Raw genomic sequence first — 15,470 nt, 5'->3', positions numbered from 1 at the left:
AGAGGCCAGAAGAGGGCACCAAATCCCCTGAGATTGGAGTTAGAGATGAGCGGTACCAGTACTGAGAATCAAACCTAAGTCCTCTGCAAGAGTAACACGTGTTGTTAACTGCTGGGTCACCTCTCCAGCCCACGTTTGGAGAATGTGTGTGTGTTATACATATATGATTAAATTTACACACACACACACACCACGATTCTGCTCTATCAGAAAGCACTGACTCAGTGGGTCTCTTCCCACAGAGTCTGCTTAAGAAGGGAGAGGAGACTGCTCACCCAGTCCCAAGGACCATATATCCCTGAGGACTCTGTGATCCCTCAGTCACACATGGTGGAAGAAGAGAACTCTCTGAAACTTCATAAATGCACTGTGTCATATGAATACTACACACACACACACACACACACACACACTTTCACAAATGTAACATAAAAATGAGAGGCCAAGTATGGTGGCTCACTCCTTTAATCTCAGCAGAGGCAGGACCTCGGTGAGTCCCAGGCCAGCCATGGCTACATAGTGAGACCTTGTCTCAAAACAAAACAAGCAAGCAGAAACAAACCAAAAAACACACAAAGATGAAAAGTGATTAAGGCAGACATCCTAAATCCATCACTGACCTCTAGGCACAGGAGCATACATATGCAAACAATATTCACAGAACCCTTTAAGTTCATACGTACTAGAACAAATGTCACACCTGTCTGCTTCTGGTCCTAAGAACTCAGTATTTTAGTGGCTGAGGTTATACAGCTGATAAAGGCACTGGCTGAGACTGAGGACAGGTTCCTTCTGTCCCTGCTTTGAAGACCTCTGATTAGTTGAAGCACCAGTGAGTTGCTTCTAATGCAAGCCTGAAGCCTTAGGTAGTATGGGATGTGGCATGGTGTGGTCTGGGATAGAGAGAAGGCTGGAGGAGGCGCGAAGGCCCTGGCTACACAGCAGAGGAGGATGGTGTGGGGCACATCTGGGATTCTCTGTTCTGCTTCCCCAGATGTGCCCCTAAGGGCCAGGCCATTAGCAGCAGTTTAAGAGGCAAAATCAGACAAGGCTCCAATGCTAAGGCTGGTTCTTCTGAGCTCTGTAAGCATGATCCCTTCCATCTTAACCACTGGGCGGAGCTGGAACCTAGGGGCGGAGCTGGGACCTAGGGGCGGAGCTGGGACCTAGGGGCAGAACTGGGAGCTAGGGGCGGAGCTGGGAGCTAGGGGCGGAGCTGGGACTTAGGGGCTATGCTCATTCATACCTATGCTCTCCACCTAATGCCCCTGCATCTTCAGAGAGGCCAGGCTTGAACTCCTGGACCCCGCCCCTTCAGGGTGGAGATTATAGGCATAGAAGAGGAGAGGGAACACAGCCTGGGTTCCTACTGTGAGCTTTTACATAAGAGCCAGCGCTGGTGAGGTGGCTCCACTGTTAAGACTATTTGCTATTCAATCAAAGGACCTGAGTTCGATCCCCAGCACCCATATCAGGTGGCTCATAACCATTGATAACTCCAGCTCCATGGTACCTGACATTTGGGAACCTTTGCACGAACCTGAACTCACAAGTGCATACCGTGAGCAAAATGTAGACATACACATAGTTAAAAATATAAAAATAAATCTTAATAAGAATGTATGTATGTATGTAGTCGGGCAGTGGTGGCGCACACCTGTAATCCCAGCACTCTGGGTTTGGATTTCTGAGTTCGAGGCCAGCCTGGTCTAGCAGAGTGAGTTCCAGGACAGCCAGAGCTATACAGAGAAACCCTGTCTCAAAAAACCAAATCCAAAAAAAAAAAAAAAACAACCCAAAAAAACAAAAACAAAACAAACAAACAAACAAAAGAATATATGTATGTATGCATGCATGTATGTATGTATGTCAGTTACTGCCTTTCCCTCCCTTCCTAGTTCCTCCTTCACATGCTTTGGCCACCCACTGGTGCCTGTAAGTTCAGCCTCTTCACAGCATGGTTCAGGGCCTAGGCAGACTTGGAATGGTGGATGGCTCAAAGTAGAAATAAAGACATTCCAGTGTGCACAGCACCTCTCTCAGCCCTGCTAACACAGCCAGTTTCCCAGCCACGTGCCTACAAGAGCCAAGACACCCACGCACTCAAAACAGACTTTCAAAGCCTGCTGCCCAGGCGGCTGCCGGTCCTTATGGCTTTGCTGGGACTATTTCAAACTCCATAAACTTGGGCTCCCAGAAGCACTTAGAGCTCCTGAGGCTCAGGCTAGCTATCAGAATAGGAGACACACAGGGACGTCCCTGGAGGCTGGCCCTTCCCACGGAGAAGGCTGCTGGCCGGGACAGAGCCAAGATACCCGGGTGACCCAGAGGGTGTGGGCTAAAGGCCTGGGAAAGTCAGCCTGCTCCTACCTGTTGCTGCTGGAAGTGCAGGAGCTCCGCGGCGCTCATCTCGCCATTGCTGTCAGCTCCGCTGGCCGCTTCCCGGCCTGAGGCGTCCCTACCCGCTGCGGGGGCCGTGCCTGCGGTCCCGGCCCCACCGCCGCCGCCATCAGCCTGCGCAGAGAGGCTGCCCACGCCGTTCTGACCAGACGGAGCCGACCTGATTGTCTCCGATGCAGACTCCACCATCATTGCCGCTCTATCGGGACCTGGAGAAGAGACATGGGGGAGGGGCTGAGGCTCAAGAATAGACGGGCAGGGCAGGTTCTACCTGGGACTGCAACTGAAAGCCGGCCCCACCCATCGCCCACCTCACCCACTCCCGCTCTGAGGGGTCTCTTCCTCAACCTCCCAGGAGCTTCTCCTGAGACCCTCTTAGTGACACCCCTTCCTTAGGGACCTGGTTGAGGGCAGTATATTGAAGCTGAGGCTCCTTCCCTACAACCTCCCATTTCCTCCTTCCAGTAAGACTACATGGGGGGAGGGTAGGAGGTGAGCCTTTGCCTCTTCCCTCGGGGTCCTAAACCTGTTTCAGTCTCTCCTTATAGCCGGGACCTACCACATCTCTTCCTTTTCCACTAGTAAATGGCCCCTGCCTTCTTTCCTACGTAGACACAGCGTTCCCTGGGGGCAGGAACCGCTTTCCCCAGGCCACAGAAGGCCCTAATCAGCACGGGAAACCAGCTGTCCCAAGCCCCAGCTAGCACTCATGGAAGGGATCCCGGGCCCACCACCCACTTTCAAGATCTTAAGTCCTTAGGCCAGCTACCAAAGCTGTTGTATCTTATTTCTTACTACCCACAGCCCAAGAGTCCTCCTCAACAAGGTCTCTACTTAAGGCCCATTTCACTGATGGGAAAACAGAGGCTGGGGTGTATGTGTGTGTGAGAGAGAGCTTAGATAAAGGCTTAGCATGTTGGATTTCCTAGATCCAAGCTGAAGCAAGCCCCACTCCATGTAATTCAAGGATTGAGTGTGGGTTTGCCTGTGGGGCTTTGACTTCTGTTCCCAGCACTATATAAATGGGGGGGTGGGGGAGAGAAAGGGAGGGAGGGAGGGAGGGAAGGAGGGAGAGAGGAAGAGAGGGAAGGAAGGAGGGAGGGAGGGAAGGAGGGAAGGAAGGAAGGGAGGAAGGAAGGAAAAAACCGGCCACGTGCATAATCTCTGTTTGAGAGGTGTGGTAGGAGGAGCTTCAGGCCAGCCTGGGCTACAGGAGAGCTTGCCTCAAAAACAAAAACTCAGGGCTGGAAAGATGGCTCAGAGGTTAAGAGTTCTTGCTTTTAGTTTCCAGCACCCACAACTGGAGGGTTCACAACTGCCTGTAACTCCAGCTTCAGGCGATCTGACAATCTCTTCTGGCCTCCTACACACACACACACACACACACACACACACACTCACACTCTGAAAAAATAAAAAGCCCAAATGAGCAAATTAATTAAAAGCCACGCCTTTACCCGAAGCACGAGGGGCCAGGCCTAGGTACCCTTTCCTTAGACACGGGGAAGACAAGATGCAGTGGCTATAAATTCTCCAGAGAGGTGTGTCTGGAGCAGGGAACAGCAGGAGGAGCAGGGATGGCTGAATTCCCTTCCCTTAGATATGGAAGTCCAACCTCTCACCAGTTGGACAAACTGACTTCAGAAGGGGGCTTTTAGTATGAAAAGCCATTCTGAAGCTAGAAGAGCGAGTGTACACCTTTGACCCCAAGTGTGTGCCTGCAACGGAAGCAGAAGCATCGCGAGTTCATGACTAGCCTGAGCTTTACAGTAAGCCCCGCCTCAGCTATGCCTACCACCAGCACTCGCTATTCACACACACACACACATGCACACACACACGCACACAAAACTCTTCTCACATTCTAGTTTCTATTTCCCAATGGATAACCACCCTAAGGGGAACAGTTGGTACCTACTCTGGGTTGTTTAAAATATGTTTCAAACTCTCTAAATCTCCGTTTCCTTGTCTGTCAAAAGTATTTAGTCCCAGTCTCTTGTAGTCCTTTCAAGACAATCAAAGTACCTGCCCGAGGAAGCTCCCCCGTCCCCACCAGCCATTCCCCAACTACATAATTGCGAGCTCAGAGAAGTCAAAGATTTGTCTGACATCACACAGCAGATCAAGTCACCTGTGCAAGGACTGGAGATCCCAGGTCCCACTGTCTCTCTCAGCCAACAGGATGAGGAAACGGTAGGAAGGAGCTGAACTACTACTTCTCTTCCCGGGGTGGAGGTTCCCAGTAGCATCTTCCTCTCATCCCTACATTCAAGGCTTTCTCTCTCTCCCACTGGACCACTTGCTGAGTCCTTATCTGCACTGTGTGTGTGTGTGTGTGTGTGTGTGTACTGAGGGCACAGGGAAGCTTCCCATCGCTCTGGAGGCCTTCTCAGCTTTTGACTATGGCTTGCCTCTTGTAGGGTTGGGAGAGAGATCCACATAGTGAGTCCTAAAGTGGCCTTGGTCTCACTGTGTTCTCTCATCAGAGTGGCTCCCACTCCCGAGTTCTGGAGCTGGAGCAGGGTTAGGGTGTGGGGGCGACGGTTTGGAAGAGATTAAGCACTCAGTTCCAAGCCTTTAATGGTGGTGTCAGCCCCAGGGCTAGTAGCTGCCAAATGATGGATGGGGTGGGCTCTGGCCTCTACCCACCACAGCACAGGGCTTCAGCCCCCTCCCCTGAAACCACCCACCCCGCAAACTACAGGAGCAACTCCCCCACACACATTCAGGCCTGTGCTTCAGCGGGGGGTGGGGGAGGAACGTGGAAATAGGAAGACAGCAGGGAACCCGCTGCCCACTCAGCTCTCCGGCTCCTCTGTTACCAGCCCTGCTGGGGTAGAGAGCAGTTGCCAGCCCAGACTCCCAGACTAAGCTGGGCCCCAGGGGACAAAGACTAGAGCCTCAGGGGTGTAGGCAGGCAGCGGAGAAAGCAAAGAGAATCTGGCAGCTACTTCCCCCAGGGAAGGGAAAGTGGTCCCCTTCCAACCTTCACAGGAACACAGCAAAGTTGTAACTCTGACAAGCTCTACAAGTTTTGTAAAGGGAGGATGAGGGAGAGGAGGATGCCAACAGATGTGTCCCCTCCATCCCATCGTTCCGGGGAGCGGGACGGGGCCTATCAAAACCAAGTGAACAACATAATTGTGGCCATGTGCCATGTAATAATAGCTATTCAAGGGGCCGATCACTCGAATTGAACAGGGTGAAGCAAACCTCTCATTTGCATGCTTGAGATTATATGCATTTCAAAAGTCATTTCTGCGGGGTGGATGGAGAGCAGCCGGCCCCTTCTGGAGTGCTCCGCCCTCTCCCGGGGCCTTTGCCCACTGACACACACCTAATGTATCTCCTTCCAGGCTTCCAACCACCCACAAGCACCACCCACAGGGCAGAAACTTCCAGGCCCTCTAGGAATCCTCACTTGTGCCCTGGGACACCGGCCCTCTAAGGCTGAGCAAGCCCAAGACAGCCAGCAGCCTCAGGACTCCTGCCCACCTCTTCGCAGGATGCTGTAACGACGGCAGGGAGTCGGCTGTTCCGTGGGTAAACAGGCACTGGTGTATGGAGCCCAGCCAGCTCGAGGGTGGAGGCTTCAGTGGGATGGGGTGCTGGGATATCTTTGTCACAGTGCCTAGGTACTAGGAGGCACATGGGGGCAGTCTAAACTCTGTCACAAAGCAGCCAGGAGCCCTTTGCCTCCCTACATCTATGGACCTCAGTTTCCTTCTCTTCTTGAGAAAGTAGTTTCTCACAGAGAGAATTAGGGATTTGGGGAGGGGCTGCAAAAGTCCCCAGGGCAATTGGTGGATGTGAAGCCACAGAGGTATTTGGGTGCTGCTGGGAGCCACCAGGAGGCCACTAGATACAATGCTGTAGTCCCTTATCCTAAAGGCTCCACCCAACACTGGTCCCAGTTGTCTGCTCTGGGCCCCCCTTCATTCCTACACTCCCACCTTACTGACTTCACACAGTCCTGCTCCCTCTAAATACAGAGTCACCCCTTCCCGCAACAATGCTAACTCAACTTCCACAGCTGCAGAGAGTACAAGCTGTGACTAAATCATTTAGTCCCAGTCGGGTAGCCTTGGGCCCGTCACTCATGCGAGAATGTCCCCAACTCCTAAGCTTGGTGTGTGTGTCTGAAATCTCAGCACTCCCAAAGGGTCTGCAAGGATAATCAGGAGTTCAAGGTCAACCTCAGCTGAACCATAAGTTAGCAGCCAGCAGGCCCTGCTCCTCCCTCAAACAAACCAATAAGGAGTGGACACCAAGCCTTTTCTAATTTCTCTATAGTTTGCTAAGACTTCACCCTGGCATTCCCAGACCACACTCCCACCACACGTCGTGGGTAGTGGAGGACAATTTAGTCGGTGTGTGGAGCTGGATGAGGTGGGATCCAGGATTTGGAGGGTCCCCTAGTCTCCCATTCTTCAGAGTCCCTTGGGAAAGTCCGGCCATTTAAGGAGCAGTGGCCAGTGCGGGTCTCCGGCAAGGATCATTGGAAAGAAGCTAGGTCAAAGCCACAGCCACTTCTTCCGCTTTGGGGAACTCTGCGGCCATCTGGGGGCTCCCACTTTCCCTGAGGCTTTTGCTTTTATGACGCACCCCAGTGGGAATGAAGACAGCAACGCCTTCTCCGAACCAGCCAGGGTCCGCCCTGTCCCCTCCCTGCCGGAAGTGACGGGTTGCACCTAGCTAAGGGCCAAAAGGGCACTCCGGCCTGGGGTGCTTTGGGAGGAGAGAAAAAGACATCAGAGCCCCACACGTGGACAAGCCTTTTGTGCCTTTTCGCGGGCCCATATGGCGTGGGGAGTATTAATTACCATCGCGTTTTAATTAACAGTCGCTTAATCTGAGCCGTAACATTTGCCACGACACCCTGCGCCTCGCCGCGAACCCGCGCCGCCCGCCCTGCCAACTCATCAATTAATTTTTATTGACGTTTTCGTCCCCCAAACAGGCACAATACCAGGGTTTTCCAATTAACACCTCCGCGATCTCTAATTAGTGCAATTAACAGACTGATGGATGCCCGGAGTTTACCCGCGGGGGAGGGAAGAAGGGAGGGGGCCGCGCAGCTTCAGCGCGCTCTCGGGGCGCGCGTCCGCGGGGGGGGGGGGAGCAGCCTGCGCACCGGCAGCTGGCGAGGGGGCAGATGGGGGCGTGGCCACGGGTCACCTGTACCCAGAGTCCAGGTGGCCCTGTGGGTCACACAAACTTGCTGAACGCACTTGGGGCGAGTAAAAGTGAATGTTGTCTACTTAAAACTCCAAAAGGAGACGACGAGGAAGCTGACAGAACATCCTAAAACCTAACACCATAGAAGAAAAGGAGTTCAGGAATGAACCAAAACCTCAGTCTGTTTGTATTGAGCTCCGTTCGAGAGGCTAATTCTATTATTGATCTGAGTAGGACGATAATTTGTATTGCCTAAATGTCTCTAGAGCTGCCGACCCGCTTGTCTGAGGCAGTAAGGCTCCTAGGACCAGAGCAGACTCAGTGAAGAGCTTTCCCATGGTCCAAACAATTTGATGAACCACTAAGGTCATGTAGTCACTCAACAAGCACTTAGGGTCCAATTAAATTCAAAACTTAGATCTAGCCACAAGAGCCTGAACCATTCAGAAAGGACTCAGCCAGGCCAAGGCACCTGGCAGCAGTGAAGGTCCCCCTGCCCCCCTGGCCCCACACCCGTTTTCCTGAGTGTCTGTTTCTGAAAGTGTGGACACTTGTGGGGATTCTCTCTCCCTACGTGTGGCTAGCCAGTCAGGAGGAAGGATGTTGCACTAGCAATGACACTTCACCTATAGTCTCAAAAAGTGTTTAGGCACAATGGTGCGCCAGGTCGCAGAGACAAGGCATCAACCTGCAGTTCTGGAGCTCCTGTTCCCAGGAGGGGAGACAATGAAAAAGACACATAAATGGCCCCTCTCAGCGGAGACGGAGCCTAGCCAACGTGCGTATGCAGAATAAATGTCACCCTGATTTAAATATATATAATGCTTTTAATCTGAGACTTTCATATATACACACAGTGTCTTTAGAGCATCTGAAACCCCTTCGGGGCTCTACCTTAAATGCAGACTCCATTTAAGGGAAGGCCTCTTTTGCTGAACCCGGTGAAGGCTTAGCAGGAAGGATGATCTGCCAGACTCTGGCTTGTATGCTCTGAAAGCACTCGCAAAGGTCATTTCTCAAAAGAGTGCCTACTGGGTTCAGACCTTTCTAGGGCTACGGGTCTCTGACACGGTGACATTTTCTAGGCACGCATACAGACAACATGCGTGTGTCATGGGGTAAAGTACGGGGTCTGCCTTAATGGTCTAGTCCTTTCTTTCTGATTATTCTGCTGCTAAGGGATCTTTAGTAAGAAACAGACGGCAAATGGCTTTCCCGAGCCCTCGACCTTGGTCCTACAGGCAGCTGCGTATACATCTCAAGTCAAGGACCCAGGCACGGACTCTCTCAATGCATCTCTGACCTTCGCTGGCTGCAGGCTACGGGGAGTAGGGAGGGCTCAGCCCGGCAGCCATGTCAACCAGGAGCTGGTCATCTGCCACCCCACTGCTAACCCTTTCCTGTCAGGATTCATGACACGGAACAGGGAGACCACCAGTCTGACGTTGGTGTCCAGATCTCCAATATAGGACTGATGCACTTTTCTCTCCAAGGACCCTTCAGCATCAAATAAGACATCGTGCAAGGTCAGGGAAGGACAGTTCCTAGGACTCCTAAAGGTGCTGCAGCAGTTTAGGGGTTCCCCTGGCCCCTTTCTTCCAGTCCTCCGTTCAGCTTTTGAGAAAAATTAAGGGAGGACCCACAGGTAGAATGCCCCTCAGTGCTGGGATGCAGCTCAGAGACACGGCAGTTGTCCCGCAAGGAACAATGCCCGGGTTTCACACACACACACACACACACACACACACACACACACACAAACACACACACACACACACACAAACACACACACACCCCGCCCCCTGCAACAAACAGCACCCCGCCCTCAAGTTCCTTTCCTCCAGGAGCACGGGGACTTTCCCATCTGTGGATCAGAGGCCTGCACCCCAGTTTCTCCATCCACCTGTGCCTGAATGCCAAGCCTCCATAAATGACATGTGGCACTGGAAGAGCTACCTGTCCCCAGCTCTAGGGACCATTCGAGGCCCCTCAGGGGCAAAGCAAGGATGGCCCATGAAAACGGTCACCTCACCCACACAGTCCTTGACTGGGCTAGGAAGGATTGTAAGGGATGGTTCTCTCCTAAGTTTCAAATTTTTTTATTTTCTAATTCTAAAAGCATCAGACATCTTGATGAAATATCCTGGGAGGGAGGGGTGTATCCTGGGTGTGGTACTACATGCCTAAAATCCCAGCACTGGGGGAGGCTGAGGCAGGAGGATGAAGTTTCAGGCTAGCCTGAGCTGCACAGTGAGATCCGGTCTTAAAGAAACAAACACCCAGGTCTGGCTTCACAAGCCTGTAATCCAAGCACTTAGAAGGCAGAGGCAAAAGGGTCACTGGGAACTTGGGGTCAGCCTGGTCTATGTAACAAGCCCTATCTCTCAAGCCCTCAGAGTTAATTTCGTTAACCCCAGAGTCTGAGACCTGGGCGTTACCTACCTTCACGAATGAGACCAGGACATGGTATGGTTTGCTTAGAAGAAGGTACAATCATCTCTTCTTTTTTGTCTTGTGTTCTTCAGTTTGGCTTTGCTGTTTTCTGAGACATGATCTTACTATGTAGTCCAGGAGCGCCTGAAACTCCTAGGAGTCTCCTGACTGTCTCAGTGCTGGGATTACAAAGACAGTGTCCAGTTTTGGAATTAAGAGTTTTGGAGACAGGGTCTTACATAATCCCTACTGACCTCAAACTGGCAATTCTACTGAGGATGACCTTGAACTCTTGATTCTCCTGCTTCCACTGCCCAGGTGCTCAGATCACAGGCGTGTGCCATCTCTGCCCGGGTTTTTAACTGTGCACTTTAAAGCTCTTGGGTGCATGTGTCCACTGATTGGCACCAGGTTGACCTTTCCTCCCGAAGGCTCAGAATGGGGCCCTGTCTCTCCAGTCTTCACGGCTCCTTCTCCTAGACAGCCTCAGCTCTACATAAGGACCCAACCCTGAGCCCTTGCAGCGTACACAAGCTCCTGGGGCAGAGGTGGGAGTGGGCCTTGTTCTGCAGCTGATGCTGGGTACATGCAGGGGGAGTCTTGGCAAACAGAGGTGAAGAAATCACGGCCCTGGCTTTCAGCAGAGTGAAAAGAATCCTAAGCAAACAAAGGAGGTTAAGGCTCTTCTGAGGGACGGACAGAGACTTGAAAACAAACCATTTCTCCTCCTCACCCATGGTCAGTTAAATCAGACTCTACGGAGTCAAACAGCTTTGCAGAATTCTACAAATGCAGCCAGGGCAGAGAAACTCACTCTCTCTCTCTCTCTCTCTCTCTCCCTCTCTCCCCCCCCCCTCTCTCTCTCACACACACACACACACACTCACACACTCACACACATGCGTTCTCTCTCTCACACACACACATACATACACACACACTCATACACAGGCTCACACACATACACACGCGTTCTCTCTCTCTCTCTCTCTCACACACACACACACACACACACGCTCACACACATGCGTTCTCTCTCTCACACACACACTCATACACACACACATGTGCTCTCTCTCTCACACACACACTCATACACATGCTCACACACACACATGCGTTCTCTCTCTCTCATACACACACACACACACACACACACACACACACACACACCCTCCATTCTGCAAATGTTATGTTATGTACGGAAAGGAAGGATTGGTGCCCTACAGGGTGTGGTACTCCAGAAAGGCCTTCTGCAGGTGACTTCTGAGCTAAGCAGTAAGGCCTCCCAAGCATAATTTCTCGATGTATTTTATTCTCTCTGTGTGTCTGTCATTCTGTGTGTCTCTCTGTCTTTCCTTCCTTATGGTACCGGAGATTGAACTTATGTATGGTTCTTATGTATGGTAGGTGAGGGTGTTATTACCAATGAGTTACGACATCATCCCCAAAAAACATTTCCCCCTCAAGCAGGAGACAGGGTTTCCCTTAGAGAGTCAGGACTAGACCTGAACTCACTCTAACCTACACAGGCCTTAAAAGTGTGCCTGTCCTGGCCCAGCCTCCTGAGCAGTCTTGATGATAGGTCCAGACCTCCAAGTGCATCGGATGCTTCTTAGTCACGGGTCCACTCCTGGTCCCTGACTACCTCACCTCCTGGGGCTCCATACCCAGGCCCTCTTCTCTTCTCCACACTCCTGGGGCTCAGTCTGAAAGAGGAACCAGTCTCAAGACAACACACTGAACAAGGTCATCTAGCCGGGGACCTTTCCCAGCACCCCACCCCCATGGTGACAAATCCACAGACCTGAGACACTTTGCATGACACTTTTTCTCCATTTCACCTTTTGCCAGGAGAATGGGGACATCACAATGCTCCACCAGGCCCTGGCAAGGAAGCCTCATTCAGTGCTCCTTCCTATTACCGTGACCAAAAGGAAGGATTAGCAGAGAGGCAGAGACAAGAGAGACGGGAGAGAGAACCAAAGAGCCCACTCCATCTCATTAAGAAAGTAAACATAAGAGCCATCTAAGTGTCTAATTAAGCTTCTAATTAGTCCCTGCTTGTTACTAATGCAAATTAGATTACTCCGCTTAACTACAGCATGTCCACAACACCCTTGTTAATTGCGGCCTTTTGAAATTAAATTACTCCCTAATTAGCATATCAAAGCCATTGATTCGGAGCTGGGAAAGATGAGGGCATGAGGAGCCTAATGCCAAGTTTGGTTAATCAGACACAGCTAATTAAATAGTGACGTCTTACGTGGGGGGCCTGACGGTTCAGGGGTAGGGGCGACCCATTCAGGGCCCAAGTGACCATCTGGAGCCTGTCTGGAGTCTGGTTCTGGTGCTGCCCTTGGCACCAAGGGCTCCTGTAGGCCTGCAGCAGACCACCTGGTCTGGTACCCCATGGCCCTTGACCCAGCCCCGGCCCCTCTGTCTCCCCAGAAGATTTCTAGGCATGGCATTCAGAAGGATCTTAGGCACCAATCCAAGGACATCTAAAACACAGCAACATGCAAATCCACAAATGCTGAACACCCCTGCACCTCTCTGTCCCTGTGTCAAGATTGGTTTCAAAAAGTGCCTTGTTCTCGCTAGGCCTTTGTAGGCCAGAGCCCACTTGTGAAAGAGACAGAGAGAGAAAGGGGAGAGGGGAGGCGAGGGAGATCCAGGGTTGGAGATGGCTTAGTGGTTAAGAGCACTGGCCTCTCTTCCAAGGGAGACTGTTGGAGCCAGGCACACATGTGGTACACAGACATACGTGCAGGCAAAACACCCATACACATAAAAGAAAGGGAAGAACTAAGTAATATGCCCCCAGTAGCTATGCTAGCCACTGAATAGGCCAGGGGGGAAGCAGCTGCCACTCAATCTCAGTATGTCCTCACTGCACAGAAAGGCAGGCTGTGTTTGATTGTCCAAAGGAAGCCCAAGCAGGGAATATTTATATGACATTTACCATGGGTTGAACTGTGTGGGAACTAGCAAAGGTCACCAGGGGTGAAATTAGTCAATAGGTGGCACCCCTCCCCCTGCGATAACGAAGCATTTCAAGAGACACGTTCCAGTGAACAGGTGATTCCAGCTAAGTCAGATCACGTCCCTGGACCTGGGTCCTCGAGCTGTCATGACAATAATAATCACACCGCGGAAGCCATCCATGTGGAGTGGGTGAGGAGGAAGCTGTAAAGCCTCTCAACCTTTCCGATGCTGCAAACCCACCGCACAGCTCCTCACGTTGTGGTGACTCCCAACCACACATAACATTATTGCCTTGCTACTTCATAACTGTAATTCTGCTGCTGTTGTAACACGAATGTAAATATCTGATATGCAGGATGTCTGATCAGGAACTCCTGCGAAGCATGTTGTTCCTCGTAAATCCTAGAATGGGGTTATCTTATAAAACCTCGCTACCACCGTCTTTCATTCAAGGGATGATCCAGGAACTCCACATGTTTCTGAATGATGTTGAGAGCTGGTTCCTGCAGACGGTTAACCTGGCTGTTAGGAAGCTGTGGTAGAGGGGGCCATACTGGTATATTCTGTCCTGCCAAGGGTAACAACTTCTAAATAACTCCTAAACATGGCGGAATAAGATGGCAGGAGGATGGATTAGTTAGATGGCTCTGCAGGTAAAGGCGCGTGCCACCAAGCCCGACAACCTGAGTTTGATTCCCAGAACCCACGCGGTGGGAGAGACCTGACTCCCGAAAGTTGTCCTTGGACTTCCCCACGTTTGCCATGGCTCACGCTCATGTGTGCACACACAAACAAAATGTTTAAAAAAAGAAAAGAAAGTTGGTGAGAGATTCCCTATTCTGCCTGTCTCCTTCCCTAACTAGGATGTAGCTTCCCAACCCCTCCCAGGTTCTAGCCTGTGGAACACACAGGATCAGGGTCAGAGACAAACCCAGAAGGGTGAGATTTTGTTTGTTTAAGGAGAAACCAAATAGAGAGGAAGACCGTCTGTAAAGGTGAGTCCAGCCAGGACCCAGCTGGAGGGAGCCATGCAGGCCAACCCTGGCCAGGAGGCTCGCAGCAGGGCTTTGACTTTAAAATATATGTGAAATTAAAAGCAGAAAGAAAGAGTTTCTGGGGAGGGGAGGGAGAGGCTGTCTTGGTAAGTGGGGGTGGGGGGGGAGACAGAGACACATAAGGGCCAAGCTTTAGCGGCCTCTCGGAGCTCTCTCTCCCAACGAGATTCAATTAATTGATAACAAGAGGCATCAAATTAATTTCTGGAGGATGTGAGATTCTGATGAAGGGAAATTTCGTCGATGGGGATCAGGCAGGAGGAGGCGGGCAGCACTCCTTTAATCAGGCTCTGCCTGTCTAATTGGCAAAGAGGAGGCTGTGAGAGTCACAGGGTTTCTTGCCCAGAGTTCCACAGCGCCCCCTTCAGGAAGTTCCTTCAAGGGCAAAAGGCCAGGGACAACACAGTTGGGATAAAGATTGTGCACATCCTCAAGAAAGTTAGGCCAGAGACAGGAGGCTGCCCGATCATCACCTGCACAGTAGGAGACCTGATAATGGCAGAGACCAGCAGACCAAAGTCTAGGCAGTGAGTTAGGCATCTGTAGAGGTGCCGTGCAGGGGCCCTCCACAGTACCTGAAGGACCCACAAAGTCATCCTTCAGCATGGGAGCAAAGCACTGGGCTGTGCTCTAGAATAAAGCGCAGATAATGAAACCTGAGCACCCACAATGCACAGGTGCATCCCTAGGCCCAGGTCTTCGTCATCCGCGATCTTTCATCAAGGGACAAGGATGTTCGATACTCTTGAGGCTGGGAGGAGATGGTGGGGATGGCGGAGGCGTTTAGAACGTCCATCACTATTGGGCTCCAATTGGGAAGGGCAGGGACCTCGTGGTCTCTGGGGTAAACCCAGAGAAGACTGTCCCAGGTGACCAAAGATAAGACCCTGACCGCAGCCTACTGCCCTGAGTGCCATTAGCGCCTGGCTCCCCCGCCCCTTCCCCCACACAAAGCATTTCCAGCAGCTGCCCTTCAGGGGACCCTGGGTGCATCTCAATGTTTCACTATTCCTCTCCAATTCTCCCTGGCAGGGCCTTTTCCTTCCTTCACACAGGGAATTCCTACAGAAAAGGAGGAAGCCTTTGGGAGTGACTTCTTTAGGCTAAGGTCTACTACAAATGCAGACTCCTAGAAATGCAGGCCAGCCTGAAGTGTATCCCAGGAGCCAGCTCTGGCTCGGCAGGGTTGAGAAAAGCAGAACTCAGCTCTCCTTACCTGGCCACCTCTCCACTCTCCCCTCACGCTGGGATGGGATGGCTGGCGGTACGGCCAGAATTCTGCACCCACACATGTGCCTTGTCAGAATCCCAGCTGGTTTCTCTTGTCCCCCGCAACCATCTCTACGATCCACATTCCCCTACTTGCTCAATTTGGGTTTCTGAGTTTCAAGAAAGCCCTCTCTCATTTCCTGTCTT

General features: G+C 51.7%; 1 protein-coding gene across 2 annotated transcripts in view; it reads right to left on the bottom strand.

The window, feature by feature from the left end:
- Foxp4 (forkhead box P4) overlaps positions 1 to 15,470 on the bottom strand; it is a 55,916-nt gene that overhangs the window by 34,713 nt on the left and 5,733 nt on the right. For both annotated transcript variants that reach the window (XM_052192486.1, XM_052192487.1), the window contains exon 2: positions 2,371 to 2,609. In XM_052192486.1, coding sequence (XP_052048446.1) covers positions 2,371 to 2,592 — 222 coding nt within the window. In that variant the 5' untranslated portion in view covers positions 2,593 to 2,609. The remainder of the gene's footprint in view (positions 1 to 2,370; positions 2,610 to 15,470) is intronic.

This window comes from Apodemus sylvaticus, chromosome 9, assembly GCF_947179515.1.
Source record: "Apodemus sylvaticus chromosome 9, mApoSyl1.1, whole genome shotgun sequence".
Lineage (NCBI taxonomy): Eukaryota > Metazoa > Chordata > Mammalia > Rodentia > Muridae > Apodemus > Apodemus sylvaticus.
This window is presented reverse-complemented; position numbering and strand designations above follow the sequence as displayed.